At 43.5% G+C, this 26,921-nt stretch overlaps 1 protein-coding gene across 1 annotated transcript in view; it reads right to left on the bottom strand.

Annotated features, from left to right (window-relative positions):
• The window catches only part of RSPO3 (R-spondin 3), a 61,129-nt gene extending 34,410 nt beyond the window's left edge, over positions 1-26,719 (bottom strand). The window contains exons 1-2 of the mRNA XM_055811071.1: positions 26,340-26,719; positions 25,974-26,119 (exon numbers count right to left, since the gene is read on the bottom strand). Coding sequence (XP_055667046.1) covers positions 25,974-26,119; positions 26,340-26,416 — 223 coding nt within the window. The 5' untranslated portion in view covers positions 26,417-26,719. The remainder of the gene's footprint in view (positions 1-25,973; positions 26,120-26,339) is intronic.
• Positions 26,720-26,921: the final 202 nt, after the last annotated feature.

The raw sequence follows: 26,921 nt of genomic DNA, 5'->3' as shown, positions 1-26,921 counted from the left end.
TGTGGTAGCCAGAGGCTGCACAGCCCTGGCGAGCTCTGTGCAGCTGCGCAGGTACATGGCAGGCAGCACCGCTATGGCATCAACAGTCAGTAGCCGTTCGGTCACAGCTTTCCCTCTAAAGCTAGTTTGCCTGCAGCAATCCTATCATGCGTGTTAGTGGCCTGAAGAGGTTTGGGCAGAGACCAAAATGCTCTGTTCTCCCTTTGTTGCCACCTCCAGTGTAGAGGACACCCCTCACGGCTGCTGGGTCAATGCAGGAGGAAGCCAGGTCCCCCGCACCCACCTTCACCAGCACTCGTCCTGCTAAGAGGAGCCCCATGGCCACCACCTCCCTTGTATCCTAAGGCTGAAAGCTGCCAGGCTGCTCCAGCCTCTTGAGGATGCCCTGAAGAGGATGTGCAGCAACTGGGAAATCAGTTTAATTGATTAAAGGTCTCTATGAATGTTCTGCTCAGCTCCAATGCCTGCCCGTAAGGATCACACCTATAGGGGATAATGGGAATGCTATTTCACAAAGAGGAGATTTAAAAAGTCTGATTTGTGTAAAATTGCCATAAAATGCAAAAATTTATGAAATATTCCACAAAAGATTAGAAGATAATCTGTTTCACTTCATTGGGAATAATTGGTTTCCATTATTTAAAGAATAAAAAAAAAAGAAAAGACAAAATTATGACAAGGCTTTTTTTACAGAATACTTCTATTTTTAAAAAGTGGGCAGGTTCTAATGGAATTATGTTCTGTCGATGATCCTCTGAGTGACTTTGATTTGAAATAACAATAGTAACAACATAAAGGTGGTAAGGAATGGTAAAATTTAGAATTTCAATTTGAAAGAAAAAGGAAATTCTAAAGTAAAAAAATAAACTGAGGCCACGTATTGACCACGTATAGCCAATACTAGGTGCAGAAAGACAAACAAAGTTATATAAACCCAAGAATTAAATATCTAGGATATTTAGGGTTAGTGTTACGAGTGTTATTGAACATTGTATAGTAAGGACTGTAAAGTCAAAAGTTTTGAAGGGACTTTAATTTTTTTTTCTCAATTGCAGAAAAGTATGAAAAAGAGCCTTTTGTGTCTTTAAAACCAGTTTAGCCTAAACTTAAAAATATTTGGAAAGATTAATGGTTAATCTATGAAGTACAACTTTTAGGGATGACTGGGTTTTATTTCTCTGATATGTTATTTAATATTGCTGATGCAGACCCAAAGTGATATCTGACACTTTTGATGCACAGTTGAACAAGTCATCTTAAAAATATACTTTTGCTAAAGTATTTCACCAATAACAATGTTCGGAGTCACATCATTTAGGCTGGATCACAGCAGCATCCCAAAGGCACATGTTTAACCTTATGCTGCACATGCAAGTACAAATTTGTGAGACACCTCTTCCTACCCAACCTGCTGCACAACTAAATGATCCGTTTGCTGTTTCATGACATGAGAGAGCTGTTTTTTCAGGTGGCAGATGCCTTAGCTAGCTTGCAAAATATCCTTGGCACTTTGCAGCAGTGCTCTGTTGAACTTTTTTCTACTAACTACAGTAATGAGGAAGAGAAAGGACTGTTCAGTTCTATTTTGTCATGCTGTAAAATAATTAAGTTAATTTGATGCAGAATAAATGATAGAAATAGAATCTGTTACTCCAAATAGAACTGTCTAATAGAAGTTATACCAACAATTAGTTAGGCTTCAGTGAAAACCAGACATCCCCCAGATATTAGAAAAACATGAGATCACAGCAGTTATTTTTAAAGCATCCAATATGATGAATATTTGGCAGCTGGACTGGTGGCTAGTGGCTTGCGGCACCACGTTGGGCTGCCATGAGACAGGGCTCGGATACGGGATGACCGCAACAACACCACTCCAAATGCCGGGCTGCTGCAGCAAAAATTGTGATAAAAAATGACACAAGCAGATGCCAAAATGGAATATGCAAAAGGAAAGGTTGAACTGTGCCCTAGTATGAAAAATCCTTCTTAACTGACTCCTTGACCCCATGGAGTTGCATGGAGCGAGTCAAGCAACTTGCTCTCACAGAGAGGTAGCCGTTCCCTGCAAGTACTTGCCCCTGGTGATGGCAAGCAAAATTGTATGTGTAGGGGATTCTGTCCTGGGGTAGAGTGACAGACTCGATTACCAACCTGTAATCTGTAGACCACCAGAGGTCTGTATAATGTTAGAAATAAGGAAAAATGATTGTGATGGTGTCAGTTCCCTACCCCCAAAGCAAACATACACACAGTCCAGTACAGATAAAAAAGAAATAAACAGTGTGGAATGAGAGCAATAGGTGAACATTCAACATCTAGTTAGCTTATCTTTCCCTATATTTGAATCTGTCCTAACAGCACCACCAAGTTATGGGCTTTTGGAGAAAGGTAGGGGTTCTTGGATTTGAAGGTTGGTGAAGTTGCCAGCTTATGGTCCCCTTCTAGCATCGGAAAGTTAAAAGTATTAGCTAATTTTCAAATCCAGGGCCTCCAGTGAGACAACTAACCTTCTGCTTCATTCCTATGTACATAACCTGATTTTCAGAGTGCCTGTGGAAGATGCAGATGGTCAGAGGTCTGAAAATGCAGCTATTTATTTAGGAGTCCAATCAAAGGATTTCTGCTTCACTTCTAGTGCCAAACTTAAAAGTTTTGGCCTTGTCACCTTTGGGCTTCAGTTTCTTCATCTGCAAAGGAGAAATGATACCTATCTCTTAGGAGTGTTGAGGTGTTTAATTCATGGATGTTTACAATATGTCCTCAGCTTTGGCCGAAATTCCTGGCTTTGCACACGCAAGCCTTCATGTGCGATTCTGTTCCTGGCACTGCATTAAACCTTGCTTTATACGGGAGTCTCTCATATACATCACATTGTTACGAACACAACTACTGAGTCATGGGTGCAAATGTGGTAACAATTTACTGTAGTCACTCACACAACCTTTCCATGCACACATTTCAAAGGTGGACCGAGACAAGTTGAGAAGCCAGTTCTTTTAACCTTCTGATTTCTGCTCTGTGGCTGAAGAGATTAGATTATTGGAAAACATGCTATTAACACTGGCTTGAGGCCAAAGGATCTGCTATGCATTCGGCAAGGGGTGCTGTACTTGCTGTAAATTAAGGAAAAGAGCTGGGTAAGTTGCTCCAGCAAGGAATGTTCCCTTTGGGAATTGTCCACAGCAAACGAGAGCTGTGGTTGGTGAGCAAAGAGCAACAGGGAGAAGAAAAATAACAAAAAAGGTCAGAAATTTCAGGGAAATAAAAGGCCCTTTTCCTCCTCTATACTGAGCACCAAGTTAACAAGCTTTAATGTTTGTTGATCCCTTTTATGCTACTTTCTGCATGCCCAGACCCAGCTGATAAAAACCCCGAACAATTACCATGTAAGCCCACGCTTAAATTCTTCTCCATTTGAAAAAGCACATCAGCATATGGTTACCTTCAACATGTGTTACAGACCCCTTGACTTCAATTAGACTTAAATACCTGATTAAAATTAAGGACACATTCTTGAATACAGGCTCTTGTGCTTGGAGCAGACACCTATCTTCCTGAAGTAGGCAAAAGTGTAACTCTAACATGCTAACTTTGAAACCAATGCCTTGAACTTCTCAGGTGTTAACTAATTTGAAGTTTAAACTATTTTTCATTTTTTAACTTCTCAATATTTTTAGGTAATTTTGTAGTAGAGAAAATAAAATATTAAATATTTTCAATAGAATGACTATGTTTTCACGGTGTTCCAGAGAGAAAAACCATTATTCTTTTCTCCTTTTTTAAAAGATTTAAAAAATAAATTATCTTCCCCAATTCTGCAGAGAAAAGCACAGCTATGTGAATTCAAAAGGCTTATGAAAGGTTTCTGGAACTACTTTAATTTATCAACTTTCTTAAATTAATGTTCATATATTTTAAATCACTGCCATTATATCTGGGACTAAGATTCCTACAGTGCTTGGAGTTAGCAGTCCTGTTTCTTTGTGTCTCAGAAAGAGATCCAACACAGATGATAATTCCATTGCTTTTTTAATATAAAGATTAGATTTTCAACTTTGAGATTATTAAATGATAGTGTAAGGGGCTACCAAACTATGTTCTGATAGGAAGGAAAACTGATTGCTTTGATTTCGTTAAGAATCAAACTGGTGTCTTATAAAAGGAGAGACTCAAAGTCTGTTCATTAATCTCTAAAATATCTTTTTCAGCTTAAATCTGCTGTTTACTGTGTAATACTTTCCATACCAACATCATATGTAACACTCCATATGGAAAAAAGCCAGTACAACAAAGGTGTTCACACAGAAAATTAGAAAGAGGTGTTCAAAGGGAAGCGAAGTGAAAAGGAGGCCAAATGATCAGAGAAAAATTATTATGATTGCAAAGTTTTTCACAGGCATGTGAAAAAGAGAATAAATATAATTATTCCAAACTGCATTGTGATTTCAGCCATCCTTAAAAAAAAACCAAGAACACAATATAATCAAATAGCAACAGCAGCAGTAACAGTAAGACTGCAAATACATGTTGTCCAGTTCTGTAGGACCTTTCACCCTGTGGTCCTCCAGGCACTTTACAGCCATGAAGCAAGATGAAGCTCCATGATGTAAGTAAATGCATTAGGCGTTACATTATCTTTCTCTTAGGTGAATGTAGCAGCTCTTTAACAACAGGTTTTGAGAAGACAGGGAATGCACCACATGTTTGACACTGTTTGATTGCTATTGGCCTTTTTCTGCTTTATATTGCAAGGGGGAGGCGCAGCCATCCCAGTGCCCATGCTGAAGCAATAGTTCAGTACTAAGGATTCAGAAGGGCCAGTGCGTCACCTCACTGCTGTTTTCTTCCTCTGAAGATCTCTAAGCTTTGAAGTGTCTTATACTACATCATGCCTGAGAACTACTAGTGGCAGGTGGGGCACAGCCATGAGGGAATATGGCAGCTGGATGTCTTCATGGCCTTCACTTCCATCAGGAACACAGTTGCTTGGTCACAACATAGGAACAACACTGTCATAGACCCTGCTCCAATTCTTTTGTTATGATTTTATGAGCAAAGAACAGCTCCATGGAAATTCAGCACCAAAAGAGTTACACCTGCATAGAATGGGGCTGAGATCAGATACATTAAAGCCTCAGTCATGCCTGTTCTTATTGATAAAAAAGCATATTAAAATCTGCATCTACCCCAGTGGAGTGTTTTGTCCAAAACCAGTCTTGCCTGAGGCACACTTTACAGCAACACCTCTTTCTTTAGGTGGAAAAAGAAATCAGTCTGTAATTAAGCATTGTCCCTAAAGTATCTGATGCTATAAAGCTATCTGCTACTGGAAGTAAAGGTATGACAGATCAGTGGTTGGACATGGGAATCACTGATTCTCAACTGCATTATGCAAGACAAATTTCAGAAAGCCTTGGTAGTTAAATCATTGGAATAGTCTTAGGGAGGCAGTATAATCTCAGTTGCGTGCATGCTTCAAATGAGAGGTCAAACATCTTTCTAAAAGTGTGCTATAGGTTATTGTGCCTGAGAAAGGAACCATTGAGTAGGTCCTACAGTTTCTGCTAGGCACCTTCAGACATCCCTCACAGCTGTACCCCTGACTAGGGGCTGCACATGCTGGCGAGCCAGACATTTGTTAACATTTTGCCTTAAGATAGCATCAGCAACATCATAATTTTCTTACTCACAGTGAGTTGTATTATGCTCATCAATCTGATTCTGATGTCATAAAAAAAGTGAATGAAGTAATTGTGGATAAAACAAATAAAATTGCCATATTTTTAATATAGGGTGATGATCCAATATTTTCTTTGTGATTTGAGAACTACTTGCTTCACAGGAGTTTTCAGAAATAAAATAAACTTCAGTTTCCTTAAAACAAACTCCACATTGTTGCCTTATGAACAAAATTGGATTTTTATGTCTCATAAGGTTTCAATGTAGCATATCTGCTGGATGAGGCATCAGTGTAAGCAAACAGATGGTAGGAGACTTGTTGATTTTGCCATGATAAATTTGTGCAGGATAGAGAAGGGGAGAATCTCAAGAAAGTATCCTTTTGATTTCACATAATTTTGTCTTGCTGTGTCTTAGCCACTTGTCTAATGCAGTGTAACATTCATATGAAATTACTGGCAAAACAAAAGAAAATTAACAGTACTGTTTCATTTTTTAAAGCCTAAACATGTATATAATGTTCTTCAGCAGTCAGTTTGTTTATTTTTTATATCAAAGAAAATTAAGAATGCACTAATAAACTAGTATTTTAAAGAGGATGTAAAGATGGAAGGTTGTCTCATGTAAAAAATGGAGTGAAATGATGGAATACTCCTCTTTCAAAAAGCAGAAGGAATAACAAGCCAAGTTATACACTGCTCCTGGTTTTTCTGAACTACAGCATGTATTCCACTTAGTTTCTTCAAACTAGCATCTCAGAGCAGTGTCTAAGGTGCTGTCCTATACAGACATTAAACAGCATTTCCCCTTATTACCTTAAACAGCATATTCCCTCAGCCAGTATAGCTGTAAGCAAAAGAAGAAAAATTACCTTTATTATTATAGCCTCTCTTTTTACACTTTTCTTTCATTCCCATTGCCTGTGGCTCCTGCTCTGAAAGTGTGAAGCTGGATCCCCCCTCCCACTGAAGACACTGACCTCCCACTGGGGTATGCATTCACATCTGGGCTAGGTGGCTGTAAAGTGCTTCTACTCTCAATCAGCACTTTCACACTCAAATTCTATGTGCTTACACTGTACCGATGGCAATGGAATAGCAAATTTTGAGAAACAATTGTTTTCATCGTGATCATTACTGTTGTGAGATAAGTGGAAATGGCCCACAGCATCCCAGACTTGAGGGGAAATGATATCCCAGCAATCCCCCTGAAACGATGTACAATTAAAATATCTGCTGCCCTGAAAATTCAAGCATGGCTCCAGAGTGTGAGCTGAGAGCTCTGGAAGTTCATTTCCCTTTCAACTACATTTTAGCACCTCTGAAAGATTTTTATCCTATTTTAAACATTAAGGTGCCTGCACATAAGGACCCATGCTGGGATTCATCTCCCCTTGTTGTAGGCACTGAGGATTTGGATACCTATGATCGACCCATCTGTCCAGGCTCCTCCCGCCAACATGGGGCTTGTCAGGTTTAACTCTTCTATGGATGGAGTGGGGAAAATCCTCTGGCTTGAAGACACCAGACTTTGTAGTCATTGGAAGCAAATAGACACTTCTAGGGCTCAGCCCATCAGAACTATCTTAAACCCCTGTCTAGGGATGAGGTGGCCTGGGAGTTGCTGGTTTACGTACAATGACTGGTTCAGTTGTTGGTGTTTATGCTTTCAATGCCTGCAGTCAAGGGAGATAGTAAAATTATTTATTTGGGTCAAATGTCTCTGTCCTGTAAAAATCAACAGGTCCCTGCCAAATCATCCAGTGGTTTTTCCTCCTTGAGATAAAGAGGTCTGACTACCTGGACTTCAGCAACATTTGCAAGTAAGTGGTCTGTGCGTCTTAAAATGAGATCACTGCTGTTGGCTAGTCTTAGAAAAGAACCCATTTGCCTCCTTTTCACTTTTTGAAAATTATGACAATGCCCTCCCGCAAACCTCTCAAGGGGATTAATATAAAAAATGAACTGACATTGGTACAGGTTTTGAAAGGTGCATTCTTGCTGCTGCTTCTTACTGTTGTTATTTTAAGGTGAATACAGTCACTTAGGGGAGTTTTGTGCAGAACAAGTCTAGTTCCTTTCAACTATCCAAGCCCACTAGCTCAGAAACACCGCTTACTAATGTTCCTCTTCCTGGAAGAGACCATCTAGTCTGCCCCTCTGTAACTTTTCTAGAGCATGAGCATCTCTTCTGCCTGACTTCCTGAAGCTCTCGTATATGCACACATGGACACAGAAGATAAATCGCCTTACATTCTACCTGGCATTCATCAGCCTTGCCACTGTCAAGAAGCTCAAGATAGTTCCCTCACCCTCCCCCCCCTGCTGGCTACTGACTCTAGAGGTGAAAGACTGCCAGCACCTGGAAGCCTATAAACAAGTTCAGAAAGACTAAGGCCTAAAGAAGACTTCGTGTCTTTCTGTCTCCTGCTTTTGGATGTGAACATTGTGTGCAAGGCCAGATCCAGCCAGTAGCCATCACTCTCTGGCAGATGGCTACTAACTTCAGCAAAATGTCAGAGCTGGCCCTGCCTTAGCAGCACTGTGAAATATGCACTGCACCCACTGGAGTCAGACACACCACTGCCTGTGCTTTGAGCCCATCTCATGCTTGGGAACTGGTACTATCAACAACTGTTTCATTTGAGCTGGGTACTAGTTGACCATGCAGAGGGGAAGCTGGAGCAGACATTACCCTTTCGCTCTTGACACCAGCTCAACATCTGAACTACTGAGGAGACCGTTAGTAACTTCTTTTGCCACCTCCCTTTCTGTTTAACTTGCTGAGGGCTGCTTCAGGTGATCACAAGCACTGTATCTTCCCCTTTTCTTTCTCTGGGGAACCTGCAGCACCAAACTTCACCTTAACAAGTTTCATCCTCCTTCCCTGCTGCTGAAGCCAGCAACTCCATAAGGCACCACAGTCAGTGATGGGAGTACTCAAGTCAGCATGTTCCTGCTTAGCACTCATACAACTCTCCCAGTTGCCTAGCTTGCTTTTATTTCTTCAGTAAAGATCTAAACTCACATACAGAAAATGGCCACTCTAAATTTGAAAAGTCAGATGTGGCTATGAAACTAAAATGAAAGTATGAACATAGATAAAACCTAGAGACTATCCAGACATTTTCTTTAAGGTAGGGGGAAAGGAAAGGAGAAGGAGACTGACAGCTTCAAAAATTAGGTAAGGTGCTAAGAAGTCTGCCTTACATGCATTATTTCTGAGAACCAGACATTACCACCCTAGGAGAGCATCACAAGTGGCTTGGAGAAGCCCCAGGCCTCTTTGTTTGTAGGACTTCACCAGTGCAAGGTGGATACTGGAGTCTTTCGATGCATTTTTTACCCCTTCTGTATTGGAACCAACACACTCACTGCAAACTCACAATAAATAATGTAATTAACATGAAAAAGAACAGTATCACAAATCTTCGTTAGGATAGAAAACTCTGCTGTGGTATGCAATGCATAGATGTATACCTGCTCTTCACTGTGTTCCTAGAATATCGTATTTTTTCAGGAAAAAAATTGGCTAGCATGTAGATGCATTTATACGTCTTCATTCAATTTATTTTAAATGTGGCCTTTTTTATCCTCAGAATTGTGCCCACTGGAAAGTGACTTCTGTCAGCATTACTTAAATATCTCACTGTCAGCCCCAGACCACTGTTAGCGTTCATCCCTTCTCTGCTACAGATACCACACTGCACAATGGACACTTAAGACATGTAAGACACTGTATAGTCAGGATAATTTTTGAATACAGTAAAAGTTACAAATTCCACCAGAACAGTGCTTGTCTTTTCGCCTGTAACACATGATTGCTCTTCATACATTTTGTGGTGGGAGGGGCTGGGGGGGGTTGGTTTGTTTTTTGGTTTTATTTTTTTATATATATTTTTGGGACAGACCAGAGAAATGCAAAGACATCTAAACTGGGGCTCTGAGTACTTTTGTGGGCTTAGACATAATTTAGACATAAACTTAGAGTGGCCATACACATAATTTAAAATACATTGGTCAGGATAGCACATGCTACCTGTTGCTGTCTAGAAGATTTGCAAGCATGGTGCACACATTACAGAATGCTGTCTCTGCACTGATTATTTATAATGATAACACAGTGACACTCAAATTACACGGTATTCTGGCTCTTGCCTTCTATTCTGCCCTTTCCTACAAGCAGCCTAGAAGTAGGATGTTCATAAGCATTTGTAAACCACCTATTGGTGCAAACATTAATAAGAGGATCACTTAGGAGCAGTTACTTACACTTTGTTTAATCTCCAATGGATTTTTCTAAATATTTATGGTAAAACAGTTGCCAGACCAAATGTTGGAAATTACTGGCAACTTACCAGCAGCCAAGAAGGAAAGGGAAGAGAACAGAAGGGAAGAGAAAAGAAAAGAGAAAAGAGGAAAGAGAGAAAAGAGGAAAGAGAAAAGAGGAAGGGAGGGGAAGGGAAGTGAATTGAAGGGAAGGGAAGGGAAGGGAAGGGAAGGGAAGGGAAGGGAAGGGAAGGGAAGGGAAGGGAAGGGAAGGGAAGGGAAGGGAAGGGAAGGGAAGGGAAGGGAAGGGAAGGGAAGGGAAGGGAAGGGAAGGGAAGGGAAGGGAAGGGAAGGGAAGGGAAGGGAAGGGAAGGGAAGGGAAGGGAAGGGAAGGGAAGGGAAGGGAAGGGAAGGGAAGGGAAGGGAAGGGAAGGGAAGGGAAGGGAAGGGAAGGGAAGGGAAGGGAAGGGAAGGGAAGGGAAGGGAAGGGAAGGGAAGGGAAGGGAAGGGAAGGGAAGGGAAGGGAAGGGAAGGGAAGGGAAGGGAAGGGAAGGGAAGGGAAGGGAAGGGAAGGGAAGGGAAGGGAAGGGAAGGGAAGGGAAGGGAAGGGAAGGGAAGGGAAGGGAAGGGAAGGGAAGGGAAGGGAAGGGAAGGGAAGGGAAGGGAAGGGGAGAAGAGGAACTCGTTGCATTATTCTGTAGGGTTTTAGTAAGTCAGGGTCTACATTCTGTAACTTGGTGGCACTGAGCAAGGATGGTCCAGAGAAGTGTGCATGCACTGGCCTTGAGTTGTGCTTCAGCCACGTAAATCTGCCTCTATTCTTGCTTATCTTGAGGGAACTGACTGTTTGCTTTGCAGGCCTTGAAGTAAATAAACTGTCTGAAAGGCCAGTGGCTGCTGCAAGAGGTGGTAGAGCTCCAGACTATTTGGGGGTGTCAGTGCAGGGCCCGGTGCTGTTTGCTGTTGGTTGCATTGTGCCCTGCACTTGGCCAATGTCTTGGCTGTTAGATCTGGAGCCTGAGTATTCCACTGTTGTTGTGGCTCCCAGGCACAGCCTGATTGCAGGCATACAGTCTATAAAAAGAAAAAAGAAAAAATCTAAGCCTGTGAGGCTGGAAGAAAGCCTTTGGTGGCCTTCATCTCCACATTCTCTGAAGTTGCCTTGGCTCTGATGTGCAAGATGTGTGTGAAGGAGGTGTGGAGGAGGAACAAGAGGACGGGCAGCAGTGGGAGCCTGTGACTCCTGGAAGGAACCCGTGTGCCAGCAGCAGCTGTCTGGCAGATCACCCACCAGGCTGTCCAGCTGTGCCCAACAAGTGGGGCCCCAGGCAGGCAGGAGGAGGGGATGGCAGTTGCATCGCTGCTTTACAGCTGGCAGAAGTGCCGGCACATGGGAGGGGGACCTGAGACAGGAGGCACTTGTGTGGCTCGCTATCTCCCACTGTGACACAGCAGGTCTGTACTGACACAAAGAGGCTTCAAGGATTGTTGTCTCGCTTTGGAAAAATTTCCATTGATTTGAAAATGAGAGCTTTGCCTGAATAAGGATCTGTGGATTTATCCAGATATAGAAGTTTTCTGCAGTATTTGCTATTGTAAGGGCCTGTCCTAATTTTGAGACGTGTGTGTGTGTGCATGTGTGTCTGTGAATGTGTATGTGTATGAATGTGTGTGAGAGGGAGAGAAATCTCACTGCCTGAAACTGTTCTGCCAAGATAAACTTTGGAGCATTTTACAAATTAAGTCTGCTCTATGTGTTTATTTTTCTTTTGGAGATTCTAAAAGGAGACTGTTCAACTCATCTTATTAGGGGCAGCATATTTTTTTAAAGAGAAAAATAAGTTCCTACTCTGCACTGGAAAGTATTTGCTATTTTCAGCTAAAAGTATTCTTTCCTTCTGACCTGGTATATTAGATAAGATTTATATTTCTGACCTGACATTAGGTAGTTAAGATTTATTCTTCTATATTAACTTTAGTGAGCTTGCAAGCTATTCATTTACAGCATAGGGAATATATTTATGGCAGAAGCAAAGAAAGTTCACTACAAAGTAGTAAAATATGTTATTAGGAGTGTCCCGTAGACTGATGAAAATTGTGAGTACCCTTGCAGCTGGCTCCCTTCTGGCTCTTTTTTCCTTCTTTGTTATTTCAACTTTAAAACTTGAATTTGAATTCAGTTTCGATGGTGAATAACTTATAAGAGTCCAGCTGATTCCAATATATTCTCATATATATACGTACATATATGCTGTGATTGAGAGGTGCAGGGAAGGGGATAACAAGTGACTTGAATTCTCTCCGTGTTCTGCTGGCAATGACCCAGGCATAAGTAACATTGGACCTTACTCTCCTGCCAGTATAAATCAGGAGGAACTCCACAGAGGTATAAAGCTGGTGTGTGAGTGAGAGCTGAATCAGATCTAGAGCTTTCCTATATCCAAAGGTGTGGGTCCAGGCAATCCATTAATGTCCAATTGACTTAAAGAGAGGAACCACAGACTATGATGGAAACCTGGAAGCACTTCAAGACTCTATAGACAGAAAGTTGGAAGGTTAAAGGCCTTCTATTGAAATCAGTGACAAAACCTCCCATTAACTTCAATAGGAACAGAATCAGGCCCTAGAAATGGCTGAAAGCCAAAGAACTGGATGGCTTAAGAAATAGGTAATAGGAGCTGATGATTTTTACCAATAAATCAACAATGCAAACCTGGCCATGCTCAGTTTAGACTCAAAATTGCTTTCATCTGATGTTTATTTGAAACTGTATGCATTGTAAAACCTTCAAGAAGAACTGGCAGTCATGATCGCTGTCTTAGCAAGAGGCCAACGGCTGGATGGGGTGTGGTATCCCCTCTGTCCCCACGTCATCGGAGGGAGTCCATCTTAAAGAGGCGCAAGAAGCACTGGCCTGACTATAGACAGAGCAGTCCTTGGGCTCCATTGCTAACTAGAGGTTTTCTATTTCAGAAACTGTCAGACTAACCCTATGAATCCACTTACATTGAATATATTGGGGGAGGGGGTTATAGCTCCACAGCCAGCCAAGAGGAGTAGATATTTCCATTTGTAGACATTATTCAACTGCTGTCACAAGAAAGAACAGAGATATGCAGAGCTTTCAGGAATTAAATGTGTCAGAGAAAGGGCTTGGCATAAGGAAACTTAGGGCTATCAGGCATTACAGAAGCTGGGAATTGCTTAGAGTGCAGCAAGCAGTGCTGTGTGTTACAGTTTGGCTGATGAACTCTGCTGCCCATCTCTTCTGCAATGCTGCGTCACTCTGCAGCTGAGGAGGATGATTGTGTAAGTTGTACTAAATTGAGGCCAGTTGCCCTGCCACCCATCGTGGCACTCCCTGACAAAGTTGTGGTGCAATGCAAAGCATTATGCAGGGGACAAACTGAACTTTTCCTGCTGGTCCCTGAAGGGTCCTGAGCTGCTGCTTGCAAAGCAGTAGACAAACTTGGTGAATATTTTGGTATCTGTGCTTGGTCAAACAGCCATAGCCATGTTTCATGGCAACAGAACCATTCAAAATAGTTCACCTCCCTTCATATTCTTGTAATTGATAGACCTCAGGACTATGTACTCTATTACAGTATGCAAACCTTTCCAGCTCCTTCCTTACTTCTACCAGACCATGTCTGATAAAGGCTCCAAGGGTTCACATCTTTTTGTATATGCAAAGATCCTTAGCTTATTTTTACAATGTATCTTTGTAAATCAAAGAATCTGTTCAGTGCTTCTTTTCTCTCACTAAGAAATCTACTGCTATCATCAAGCCATCACACCACAGCACAAGGGCATCCATACAGTTTCCACCATTTCTCCTCAAAACCCTGGGCTCAGAACCATAAGTTGCAATAACTTCTGGCTTGGCAACAAAAGGGAAAAGTATGCTGAGAAGAAAACTTGCTTATAGGTACAAATAGAGGACTGAGGGAGAGAGAACACTAAGGGAGTGTTTCTTTGGGACGAGACTAAGGAAGAATAGGAATTGATAGGATGATGAGGAAAAAAATGAAAAAAAAAATCATTTGGCAAAGGGTACATTATCATATACCATATGTAACCCTGTCACGTGTGAATTCTGGTCTGTCGTCTCTGGTTCATCACATTACCTGATAGTTCTTGTTTCCAGTGGGCTTGGGTTGGATCCAGGCATGTTATGGATAGTGAGGAGGACATGGACCATGCCTGTATTAAATCAGGCAGGCTAACAGAGCTGATCTAGAGTTCCTCTATCACTTGCCACTTCAGAAAATGCAGTATTTTGGTTCTATCCCTGTGCTTACTTATTTAGCTAGTCTGTTTTGATGTATGTTCTCACTCTGCAAATTACTTCAGTCGCTACTTTGAGAAAGTGCCTGAGTTCAATACCTGTAGGAAGAGCGGGGAAGAGGGAAGCATAACTGAGCAGATGGCAAAGTAGTGGAAAGCTCATGAATATGCAGTGCTGGGCAGGGTGAGTAAGTACAGGATGGGGAAAGCAGTAAAAGTATCCCTCCCACACTTTAAAGTGGAAAACTGCAGCTGTTCTCTGACAAAGATGGTAGAATACCCCCACGCCCTTTACCAGCATCTTGCAAAGAGAAGCGAAGATTGCATTGCTGCTTCTTTTCTTGGTGAGTGAGAACAAAAATCCCCCACCAACTATCGTGTTTTTTTAATAGCCTGTGTAAACATTTAGGCTGGATTCTGAGCACATTCAAATTTTATGCTGGCAGAGCTCCGTGAGTTACTTGCTTCCTGACACGAGTTGTAACTAGAAGCAGAATCAATCCCTTAACCTTTATGAGATGTTTATTCTGCCTAAACCAAGTCCCATTAAAAACAACGCACAGGCTCTAATTGAAAACCTCGTGTTAGTCTGCCATGTTCCTTATGACCATGACATGTCTGCTGATAGAAGAGAGGAGTATTCATTCTCCTTGCTGTTCCTTCATGTGCAGATGCAGGTACACCCCCCCCCCCACACCCCATATGCATGGACATTCCCCAGGGAATGTCGGCAGTGCTGCTGGGCTGTCACAAGCGCAAGGAAAGTAGATTCTTCTTTGCTAGCACCACCAATTTCCCCTGTCCAGAGCTCAGCCTAAGGAACATTATACTCTTCCTCAGTGGCTGAATAAAATTTCCAGCCTACTGATACACATCATGTGAAAAGCCAGAAAGGTTTCACCCGTACACAACCAAAAAGGGAAGGGTCCATATAACTTTCTGGTGTAGTTTTAAGCATGCTAAGCTCAACAGAAAGAGCAGAGGGCCCCCTACCAAGCTTTCCATGCAAATTTTTATTTTTAATTTATGTTTAACCTGTATAAAACTAATAAATCTTTTTTTTCTGTGACCAAACAGACCATAAGAACAGTGGGAGAAGAGATGGAGTTTTCAGACAAACCAAAGGGCTTTGTGTGGCTTGAAACAAAACTTGTTCTCTGGAGTTATCAGTATCCTTTTTACCTATATTTTAAGACAACTTCAAAGTGAAAATACTTTAAGAACATATCAAAGACCTTTAATTCTTGCTTCTGTCTATATGAATTTGTATGTATGTATGTGAATATGTATACACAAATATAGATACGATTGAGTAGGGGAGAAGGGAGAGATTACAATGTATGAGCATTTATATTATTTTTACTTATTATTTATAGTGTTGTTATTTATATGTCTATGTTTTATAAAATATTGTATTTTCCATCAAAATTATGAATTTTTTCAGTACTTTGTGAACAGTTTTAAACATCACCCTGCACTTTTTTGTAGGTTCACCATTTTCTGACACCTTTGTCAAGTGTTATATATGCTGATGGTCAAAAAGATCTTTTTAGCAGATCATGGGCACAGACTGTGTAAAGGAGTTTTTCCAACTCTAGGGCTACAGCTGTAGGCTTAGGGGATTCCAGGAGACAAAGTACATAACCCAGAGAAGGCTTATGTAGGAGTGTGGGAGTATGAGATGGAAGATCTTTCTTCTATATAAGTTCTCTTACATGCAGTACTGCAATTTCTGTGGCTGATCTCTTTTGGACAAGATGTGTCCAAGGTCTCTGCATACTTCCAGATCAAAAACACAGGCCATTTTTGAAGTACACAGCAGTAACCACAGTCAGTCATGGAACTGAACTGGAATGCTCAACCAGCAAGTTCCATAGATGAATAACTTATTTTTCAACAAATTATGCAAGGCTTCAGAAAGGATTATGGATTGAATTCCATAATGCTTGGTAGCTATGGTTAGAATCCTACTTTTTTGCATAATCAATGAAACATGAAAATGCAGGACAAGACTACTCCTTTGATTGATTTATTTTATCTGCACTTGGGTATGATTTATACTGAGGAAGAAACTAACTTCTCCGCTCACTGGGTAGCTGAGAAATGATGCAATTTCAGGAAGAGGTGAATAACAGCCTGTCCTCATCTTGAAAAGGTACAGTTTAGTTTCCTCCGTGGCCGGCCAGATCTTGGCAAATAGGAATAAGACCCCCTATGCCAGTAGATTCCCTTCCAGCGCTTCTAACCTCCATAAAGCTTGGGAAGACTTGCATTCATCAGAATGTCCAGCCACAATACGTAGGCAAATTGTAAGAGAAAGCCTATTTGAAACCACCTCCGAAATTTTCACATCCATGGAGTGATCAAAGCCACTTTGACCTCGAAGAGACCACACAACCATAACATATGTCACCACTTGTCACATTATATCCTGAAAAATACTGAACACAGTTAGTAATGGAGCAGCTTACTTGTTCTAAATCATACATTTGAAAGAAGCTGGTGGTTTAAAGCATGATTAGTATCTCAGTGAATTACTCAGGTGAAAGAACATGGTACTCAGTCATGGAAGAGAATAAGCATTCTCAAATTATACTGGATTTGTAGGTTGTTAGCAGAAATAAATAGTGCCAACAGAGAAAAAGAAATATTTTTGTCCACAACTTGTCCAGGGGAACTTGTTTTAATATTTAACTGTTCCTCAATATGACCTTGGTCTTTTCTTGGGAAATAACACACAACCTAAGCAGCAACGTGGATGTCTTCTTGCTAACATTCACTCACAACTGAATGCTACTGATAAATTCTTCCACCACTCAAGCTTCCCTTCAATGGGTAGCTTACATAGCACTTTTATTTCATTCCTAAAGCCAGGGCCTTAGGCTTAACAATGCTTGCCCAGGACATAGCACAACTTACATATTCTACACTCCCACACAGAATTGTACTTTCACTTTTAATACGCCTTCAGCTTGAAACTTGTTAATTGCTCAACTCTTCGTAAAACATAAACACAAAAGACAAATGTGACTTCTTTTTGGACAGCAAAAAGAAGCTGAGTTTTTTTGCAAAACACCAAATTGTGTCATTTATTTACCTTTCCTGCCTACAAGATCTTGTCTATTAGATTTTATGACATCTGTGGCCATCATGCCCAGCACAAGCAGATCTCATCATAGTTGATTATTTTGAGTTCTATGTTATACTAAAACATTCTGGAATCTTCATCCATCTCTGTGTATTTGCTAAATACATGCACTTAACGTGTCCTGACTCCCATGTTAAATAAATATCCTTTGGTCCCATTTGGTTCTATTTTGGAGGGGTAATTCTTCACTCGGCAGTGTAACATAAAGTAAAATAAAGCCAGCAACTCCTTGTTCAGTGGCATAGAAAAAAGTGAATTATGAACATTCTAGGAAAAGGAAACAAGGTTATGAAACACTTGCCGACACTGATGTTTGTAATCTTTATGAATAAGCAATGCAATAATGCTGGGCAAGTGTGCGTGGGAGGCATGCTCTGAAGAAACTGGCTGTTTTCCTCTCTCTGACCAGTTGAGCTGTTATGATAAAAAATGTTGTTACTAAAGAAACCTGTAATAAATCCTGTTGGGAGTATTGCATGTGCTGATAACATACATCAGCTTTGTAAACATATTAAAATGTCAGGGTTTAGTAGCTCTGGTTCATGTGGATGTTTGCAAATGTTAGTTGAGAAATGCAATGGAAATCTTGTTCCACCAGCTGGTTGCTTCCACATTCCTGTTCACATGAGAGCCTTTTCTTCCTTCCCCTTGAAACAGAACCTCGCTTTGTAGAGATGAGGAAAAAGAGCTCAAGCCCTACCTCTGCTGTAACTTCCCATGAAAACACTCTCACCAGAGAACCTGTGCACCTGGTGAGCTATTTGGAGAGAAGTGTGGTGGATGAGCTGGTGCTTAATACAGAACTTAGGCTATTCTGAACATCCCTGCTTTGTGTAGCAATGCCCTCCATTGACGCCTCCATCAAAGTACAGTTGGGAGCCCTGAGCAAGACATTTGAGTTGCCTTTCAGTACGTGGGAAGAGCTGGCTGCCTCCAAAAGGGACTGACAAAAACCAGCATGCTGAACAGGGGATTCTCAGCCTAGTCAGAGGGAAATGCTGGGGTCAGAAACTGTCTCAAATCCTGGCTGACTAGGGGTTTAGATGCCCTGGCACTGCTACGCAGCCCTGCAAGTCAATATGTTCTTTAGCAAAAGAAGGAAGACCTCTTTTGCTTTGAAACACACCAAGAAGGGTGCAGCAGCCTTGCTGCCTTTGATGTATCCAAAACCTTAGCAGCTAAAATATTCAGCCAGGAGTTGAAAATCTAAGTTAAATTAATTCTTCTATCCAGCATGACTCTAGCCTGCATTAATCTGCTCTAATAAACTGATTTTTTATCACCTGGATTTGCATGTAATCTCAGGTCATTTGCTTGCACTCAGTTAGCAGAGAACAGGAAAAGGCTCGGGGGGCCTGGGTATGGGAGCAGGGATGCATGTGGCTGTATTCCAGTGTCAGCAAGCAACAGCCTGCAGAGCCCTGTGCTCCTTGTGGAAGAACTTTGTATTGTTATTTTTATTATTTGTTATGATGTATTTATGGCCTTTTTTTGCCCAGAGTTTCTTTAAGAGAAAATCTCAGTCTTTGTGGAAAGGACCTGAGTTCAGAAGCCTCCCATGCCAGGTGGATGCTCAATGTCAGTAAACTGAAGTCTCATGTTAGAAACGACAAAACATCTGAGAAATGCTCATGCATCAAGATTGAGGTGGCAATTAAGCAGGACTTTGAAGGTGAGGGACTCATGTTTAAATCCTGCCCCAGATACACCTTGGGCACCTAAGTCCTGTTCTTGGATCTGAGCCTTGCTGTGTCTGCGCTAGCACTTTACAGGAAGCCACAGGAATCACACGTCGTTGCTATTCCAACACCCATCAATGAGCTCCTGTTTTATGTTACAGTGCCCCAAAATCTGCTTTACCCTGCAGGAAATATCAAACATCTGAAATCCCATCTAGGACCTTTCAAGTTTAAACATGAAACGTGTCAGGATATAAAATTGACACACAATAAGAAGCTTGAAAGAATAAAGTTTATAACAGCGCTACCAGAACTTGGTGTAGACCTGTGATTCAGGGCTTTACTTTCATTTAAAAGTATCACTACATGCATTCCTTTATGTTCTTCCTCCTAATTACTGTGTTGTGTGGAGCCAAAGTATCGGTGCAAGGCTGGGGTGCTGCTTGGAGCAGGCAGAACCTCGGTGCTGTTGCTGCAGCCAAAGGGGAGATTCCCCTTCGTGGCTTTCCCAATTCAGCTCTGGTCTCAATAGCTGAGTTCTTGCCTAGCAGCACTGGAGGGAAATAAGTTTGGTGGCTCTGCTATTTTTAATTATATGAATAAATAACACTAACATTTTAAAATGCATGGTCTATAGCTCATGGTCTAGAAATTGATGATAGAAGAAAAAAAATGTTTATTATTCAGCTACTATATAACTGTAGAACAATCGTTCCTTCTTTTTAAGTAGTGTTGCTCATCGCAATGTCCACTGCTAACAACAGAAATAGGGTTAAAGTAATCATTAACAAAATCTGTTGGATTTTATTATGACAAGGAGTCTAATAACTAAGCGTTCTGCCATTGCCAGAGACTCAGTTATTCAATTATTTATAAGAAAGTTGTAGCTGGGTTTTTGTTTGTTTGGTTGGGGTTTTTTTTTGAGAGGCATAACATGTTTTGCATGAATAAATATTGTCTGAATATTTTTATCTGTGGCATTGTTTGTGGTAATAGCAGACAGACTTCTGTATAAAAACGTACATGGTTTCAGTTGCCTTTTGTTATCTGATAAGATTGCTTTTTCTGAATTATTTTGGTAAAAAAATGGCAAAGTGATTTTGAGTAGTTCAGACTCCAAAATTAGGAATGAGACAAAAATATTTTTTTATTAGCTTTTATATCTCCTCCACCAGGCTTTTGCAACTTGTAATTTAATTTCAAGAGCAAAAAGGACAATTTACTGTAGGGGGAAAAAGTTCTTAAAGAACCTCCATAGTTTTAACAGATAGGTGTTCTTAGTAGTCACTGTCTATAAAAGTTTGGATATGAAAATCATGGACAGCTTATTAATGTGAGCAATAAACAGCAGTGGTCAAGCCAGCACTCTAGCTTTATTAACCAGAAAGCAAAATGAGCACGCTAAGCAAGAGATAACGAGTAAGTCTGATTTTAAGTCCTAGCTCAGATTTTATCAGGCATAACTTCCATTATCTTCAACGAAAAATTTACAGCAAGAAGCAGAAGACTGGGGATTTGCAAAGGCTTAATACACTAACAACAAAGATTAAAAGAAGAAATTAATCTCAGAGTTAACTTCACTGACTTCAGTCAGCTCAATAGGTGCAAGTAGCAAAATAGCTGTTCTTTTCATACGCTTAAGAAAGCAGTTGCCTCCCAAGCAGGCTATATATCATAGTTTTGAAAGGTACGCGGCATTGTTTTATCCTATATAGGGGTTGTACATATTTGGATCATGCAATTTTGCAAGTACGCTAGCGTAGGAATTCTTCCAAACTCAAAATATTTCCTGAGGTCCCACAGAAAAACAGCCCTTTCCAACTCCAGTGAAGTCCATGGGACTTTCTCCACTGAAAGCAGGTTCAAGCTCTCAAACCATCTCATTAATAATAGCAATATTTTATTCTGCCTGCAAAAAGAAATAGGACTTTTTCTATATTTGCTGATATACCATCCTACATCAATGTATTTGAGAAGTTGTGGTAATATATGTATTTACCATTTAACATGAATTTTATGGAGTGTAAAAAATGTCTTCAGCAACTGAAAGAAACAAAATTTGAAATTACCACCCTTCCAGATGTCAGATATGAAATAGGAACTGGTCTGTAACATCCTGTAGTCTCTTGGGATAATAACACATATCATTCCACATGCAGCTGGTATGCTTCAAGCACAGATGTACACACACACAGAGTCATTAAAAAAACAACGCAATCAGGCTATCCCTGTAATACTTCTAATGTTTTCAGCAATTGGTAGTGATTTTCTAATATTTAATTATTTAAGATATTGCTACAACTGCTTGCAGTTCATGAAAATACAATGAAACGGTTCTTCCTCTGCTTTTGTTTCTAATGACTGCAATAGGAATTTTACAGTCTATTTTGAAATAAACAGGATCTCATCCAAAAAAGAGAAATATAGTTTCATTGCAGAAAAGATGCACTTGTCACCAGCAAAGCATTTAAGCTGACAATACTAATACGAAAATATCACAGAAAAAAAAATTATCAGTGGAATACAGATACTTTGAAAGAGAACTAACACTGAATAATTTAATCCCACCCAAGGCCAGATTCAGCTTACTTGACGTCTGCTTGCTTGGTGAGCTTCTGCTTTAAATTATTGCACTCAGATATTAAACTATTTATTTTTTTAAAACCATGGTAACAGCACCTATATCATAATATAGAATATGTAGCATTACCACCTGTGCCATGCCAACCCTAAACATACATGTAGATCAGTAATATGCATATTGATGGTGAACTACTAAAAAAAATGCTTCCAAAATGCAGTGTTATTTTAACTAATAATGTAATTCCTCTTTTCTTGTTGATGTTTAACCTCCGTGTGAATGACGCCACCCATGAAGGTATAAAAAACCTGAAGACATAGTTTTACCGATTTCTGTTTTGTCAGTTCTTTCCTGTTTCGTTTTATTTTATATAGCTATGTTTTCAAATGGACTGTTACGCATCTACTTAATTTTGTGTTTGTATGTAGTTGTATGCAAACCAAGCTCAGGCAGAGTGTTTGCTGAGCAGAGCCCTCCACTCATGGCCGTGACCAGAAGCAGATGCTGGAAGACCTGCTGTCCCACATGAGTAGAGGAACTGACGGAGCAGCGACCAAAAGAACAAACGCCAGGTATTGTGAGTGTGCCCTTACAGTGAAAGGCAGGAGGCAATTGCCAATATCAGATGCTGATGGACTACCAGTAATATACGCTATGGAAGCTCTACGTCCAAATTGCAATTCCATTAAGTCCTACCGATAGTTTTACTCGCAGATGTAGTTGTGGTACATGCACAGAATTTTCTATCACTTTGCTTATCCTAGTGATTTCCAGATTTAGTCTGTGGCTCACTGGTAGTCCGCAGGGTCATGGCAAATGATCTGCCGGTCATTCACAGACCCATAGCAAATAATGCTTCATTTCTGTCCGTTAAAAGGTCAATGAGAAATGTGTATAACTGTCAGTACTATGTTTCGAGGGTTGGTGGTGGCCTGCAGAGCCAAAATATTTTGGAACTATTGACTTAATCCTACTTTTTTTCTAAGCAAGCCGTAATCCCTGGCAGATACATAGATTTTCTTATTTATTGTATGCTAGTCTATACTTGGGCTGCATATTAATCTCTCTTGTAGGACCCAAACAAGCCACTTAATTTGTTAATCTTAATTGTTCTTATCAGAATAAAATAAGTAAATCTCTTTGTTAATTATATGTTTGCTTTTGAACTTTTATTGATCTTGTGCTATGTCTAATTCTGGACTCGATCCTCTGTCTTCACTCCATTGATTACTTCAGAGGAGTTTTGCTTCTGCACAGCCAGCTACGCATTTGCTGCTGATCGTGAGACAGAAATTTAGGATGCTTAAACTGGAAACTTCAGTAGGCGTTTGGGGAGTGAAAGGACTGCAGCCCAGACTTTTCTCCTAGTAGAGATTACTTTGGCAACAGGTACAAAATAAGTAATGCTTCAGGACCAGGTCCTTCTGATGGGGTAAATTAACAAAGAAACTTCAGTTTATATGGACTGAGAGTCCGGCCCAGCATATTCTGAATTAGTCGGTTCAGGCTTCATTATTCCTTTGTCTTAAAATGTGGGAGTCTAAGATATAATACATAGAACATGGGACTCTGATAATAAAAAAAATGAAGTAATGGGGGCTCTCTAACTGCTTGATGGCAAGTGGTTTGTGCTGTATTTAAAAATACATAGGTTAAATGGAAATTCAAAAACACTTCCCTAGCAATGGGTTTAGGATTTAAAGGAGACTATCTGGGCAAAAGAAACAGAAATCCAGAGAAAGTCTTCCATGTAGATGAATTTGACAGGTGCCTTCTTTATCTACACACTGTCATTTTTTTTTCAAGTTCCAGTATTCACTAATAGTGATTCATAGATTTTTTAAAGCCAAAATAATCAGTGTAAGTGGTGACCATAACTTCTTCTATAATAACTTTCATAAACACACTCTAATTTTTGCTTCACACCAAATAACCACTAGTTACACCAAAGCATGTTTTACAACCAGCCCGATTTGAAGACCTCAGCCAGAGGACCATGTCCAGGTGAAGTGTTCTGATGGTTGTTTGTCTTCACCGCCAAAATAATGTGCCAGATTTCCTTCCACTCTGACTTTCTAGCTGTAGATTTTTCAGCCACTTGTTCTGCTGTGAATTTAACTTAACTCTTGCATTTTAACCAGAAAACCTTGAGCAAGTGCTCAGTACCTCTTCCACGTTGTACCGACCGTCTGATTAGCCGCAGCCAACACTTCCACCTCTGTTTCCCGAAAATTACGCCACTGAACAGGGCGTCTAAGGAAGACCGAAGTGGGACGGCGCCCGCAGGAGGAGCCCACCGCACCGGGCGCAGCAGCCACGACGCCGGGGCACCGCGGCTGCCCTGCGCCCAGCACCGAGGCGGGCCGTGGGCAGCAGGGAGGGCGGCCCCGGCCGGGGGCAGCGGCAGTGCCGTGCCGTGCCGTGCCGTGCCGAGCACCTGCCGCCCGGGCTGCCCGCTGCGGCACAGGACAGCAGAGGTCGCCGCCGGCCCGGCTCTGGCCCGGCGCGGTGCGCACCAGGTGCCGGAGCACGGACGGGAGGAGGAGGGCCCGGTCTCCGACCCTCGCCCCACGGGGGGGGTCCTCCCCTCCCCCTGCTGTGCCCCAGACCCGGGGCTGAACCCCCACACCGCGCCCGTCGGGGTGCTCTCATGGAGGGGAGGGGGGGGGGGGGGGGAGGGGACGGGGTGCAGCCGCAGCTTGTGGGCCAGCGGCTGCCAGGGGTTAAAGGAGTGGGTGGGAAGTGATGGAGGCTGCGGAGCCCTCCTTTGCCAAGAATAATAAATCGGATGCCCTGACATGTTTTACTTCGCCCTTAGCGCTCCCTCGCTGCGCGGCCGTGGGGATCGGAGGGCTGGAGCCCCGGTCTCTCTCATCCTTGGCACCGCTTTAGGGGCACGTTAGGTGAATCAAACCTTGTGTGCGGGAGGCAAACCGTACAAAGGAGGCTTTCAAGGACTAGCCATGCCAAGCAGGGGAAGGGAGCAAGGGCTGAGCAAAAAAATTTAAAATAATAGTAACGTCCCGTCCCCTCCCTGAGGAAGTAACTCAGTTACTTCTTGCTGATTAAATGCAGGCTGCCGTCTTTTATGACATTTCCTCGGTATCTGCAGCTGTCAGGGAAGGAGGACAGGCATGAGCAGCCCCTCCGCGGTAGGTGCGCAGAAGATGCCTCACTCCCCAGGAACGGCGACGGGCCCGATGCAGGCGGGGTGGCGGGGCCGGACCGGGGGCACACGTCCCGGTGCCCCCTGCTGATGCATCCCGCCGCCGTCGGCGGCCCCTTGCGGCGCCCCGCGGGGCTCTGACCGGCGGTCCTGCCGGGCGGGTCACCGCGGACCCGGGTCCTCGGAGCTGCCCGACGGTGCCGGCCACGCCGGAGCCGGAGCCGGAGCCCGCCCGCCCGCCCGCCGCTGCGCCCCGCGCCTGGACAGCGCCTTCCCGAGGGACCATCGCGTGTGCCTCGCTTTTCCTCCTGCCCCGGTGCCGGGGGGTCTCCCCGCCTCTCACCTCCCGCATCGCCTCCTCCAGACGGCAGCGCTCACGAAGCTGCTGCCAGCACCCCCGGGTACAGCCCCTCGGCCCTCCCGGCTCCCTCCTGCCGCCGCCCCGGGCCCAGGCGGCGTTGGCCAGGGGCTGGCTAAGTCGGAAGGGACGAACTCCCCTCATCCCATGACTTTAAAAAAAAACAAACCAAATAAACCAAACCTAAAACAAAATCCCAAACATAAAAAAACGGGGGCCACAGCCTCAAGGCAGTGCCGCTGGATGACCCAGTGGCTTCCCGGACGGTGCCACCGAGGTAACCAGTGACGGGTGGCGGCTGGAAGCCAGCGGGCCGGACAGCGCCGCGACACGCCAGCTCCCCACTCGGCACCGCCGGGCTCCAGGCTTCACCTACAGCGGTATCTCTGCTGCTGCTTCTTGGGGTGGGGGCTTCTTGACCGGGGTGGAGAAAGGCGCTTAAAGCGTCGCGGCAAAAAGTTACCTGTCGTGTCATCGCGCTTTCCCTTTGGGAAGTGGAAAGAGCTAAGAAAGGACGTTCCCCTTTACCAGACATTAAAATACAAAGGAGCAGACGCAGGTCTTCCCGGAGCCAGCTCTGCTCATCCCGGTGAGGTGAGAAAGAAGAGCAGAAAGAGAGAAAAAAATCGCCTTCATCCCTCCAGCTCAATGAAACCGCCTGCAAACCAGCCCGGCCGGCCGCGGGCGGGGGGCTGGCTCCCTCGCGCACCCGCCCGGGCGCCAGGGCACGAGCACCCCCCGGACAGGTGAACAGCGCGCGGCAGGGAGGAGAAGTTATCAAAGTATAAATCTCTTCGCACTTACTTCTTCCCTGTCGCCGTACCCTGGAGGCGTGCTGGCTGCCGATGTATTCCATAAAGTTCAAAGTGATAAAAAACCAAGAAATCAGTCGCAATTGCATAGTAACCCTTTGAGAGTTCGACTTCTCTTTTTCCTTCTTTTTTTCTTTCCTTTAAAAAAAAAATAAACCGGGGTGGTAGGCGGCAAGGGATGAACACAGCAGCAGAAATACCTGCACTGAGATCCAAAGCTGGGCTTGGCCGGCTTGATGGCTTTTGCCTTTTTTTTCCTTTTTTTTTCTTCCCTTTTTTTTTTTTTTTTTTTTCCTCCCTTCCCCTCCGCTTTTCCTATTGCACTTTCCAACTGTCCGCCCCGCTACCTGCCGCAAACCTCAGAGGGCAGTCAGCAGCGGAGAGGAGCCGAGCAGCCGCCGCCGGGGTCCATGCCGGGCCGGCGGCCGGCAGCATGTTGTGGGGGTGCCGGGGTGGTGCGGCTGTGCGCGCCCGTGTGTGCGCCGGGCGGGCGAGGTGCCGACAGGACGGATGGATGGATGGCGGTGGGAGAGGAGTGTGCGAGGGCGGGAGCGGCGGGGGGGCAGGAGGAGGACCCAGCCCCGCCGCCGCCGCTCCGGAGCAGCCGCGCTCTGCGCCGCGGGCACCGCCAGCCGCCGGGCGCAGGTGGGCCGGGCCCCCCCGGCTCTCCCGCCCGCCGAGCAGGAGCCCCCGGGCTTCATGCGGGAGCTGCTCCGGAGCGGGGCCCCGGGGGAGAGGCCCCGGGGCGGGGCGGGGCGGGAGGCGGCGAGCCCCAGTGCCCCGGCACGGCGGGGGGAGGCTCCCCGCGCCCGGCCGGGGCCCCCTCGGGGCATCAGCGCCAGAGCATCCTCCAGCGGCGGGGCCGGGCGGGGGGCGCCGCTCCGCGCCCGGCCCCGCGGCTGCGCTGCCCCCTGCGGCGCGGCGGGGCGGGCCCGCAGCC

Source organism: Falco peregrinus, chromosome 7 (assembly GCF_023634155.1).
Source record: "Falco peregrinus isolate bFalPer1 chromosome 7, bFalPer1.pri, whole genome shotgun sequence".
Lineage (NCBI taxonomy): Eukaryota > Metazoa > Chordata > Aves > Falconiformes > Falconidae > Falco > Falco peregrinus.
Note: the sequence above shows the minus strand (reverse complement) of the source record. Positions and strands in the feature narration are given on the sequence as shown.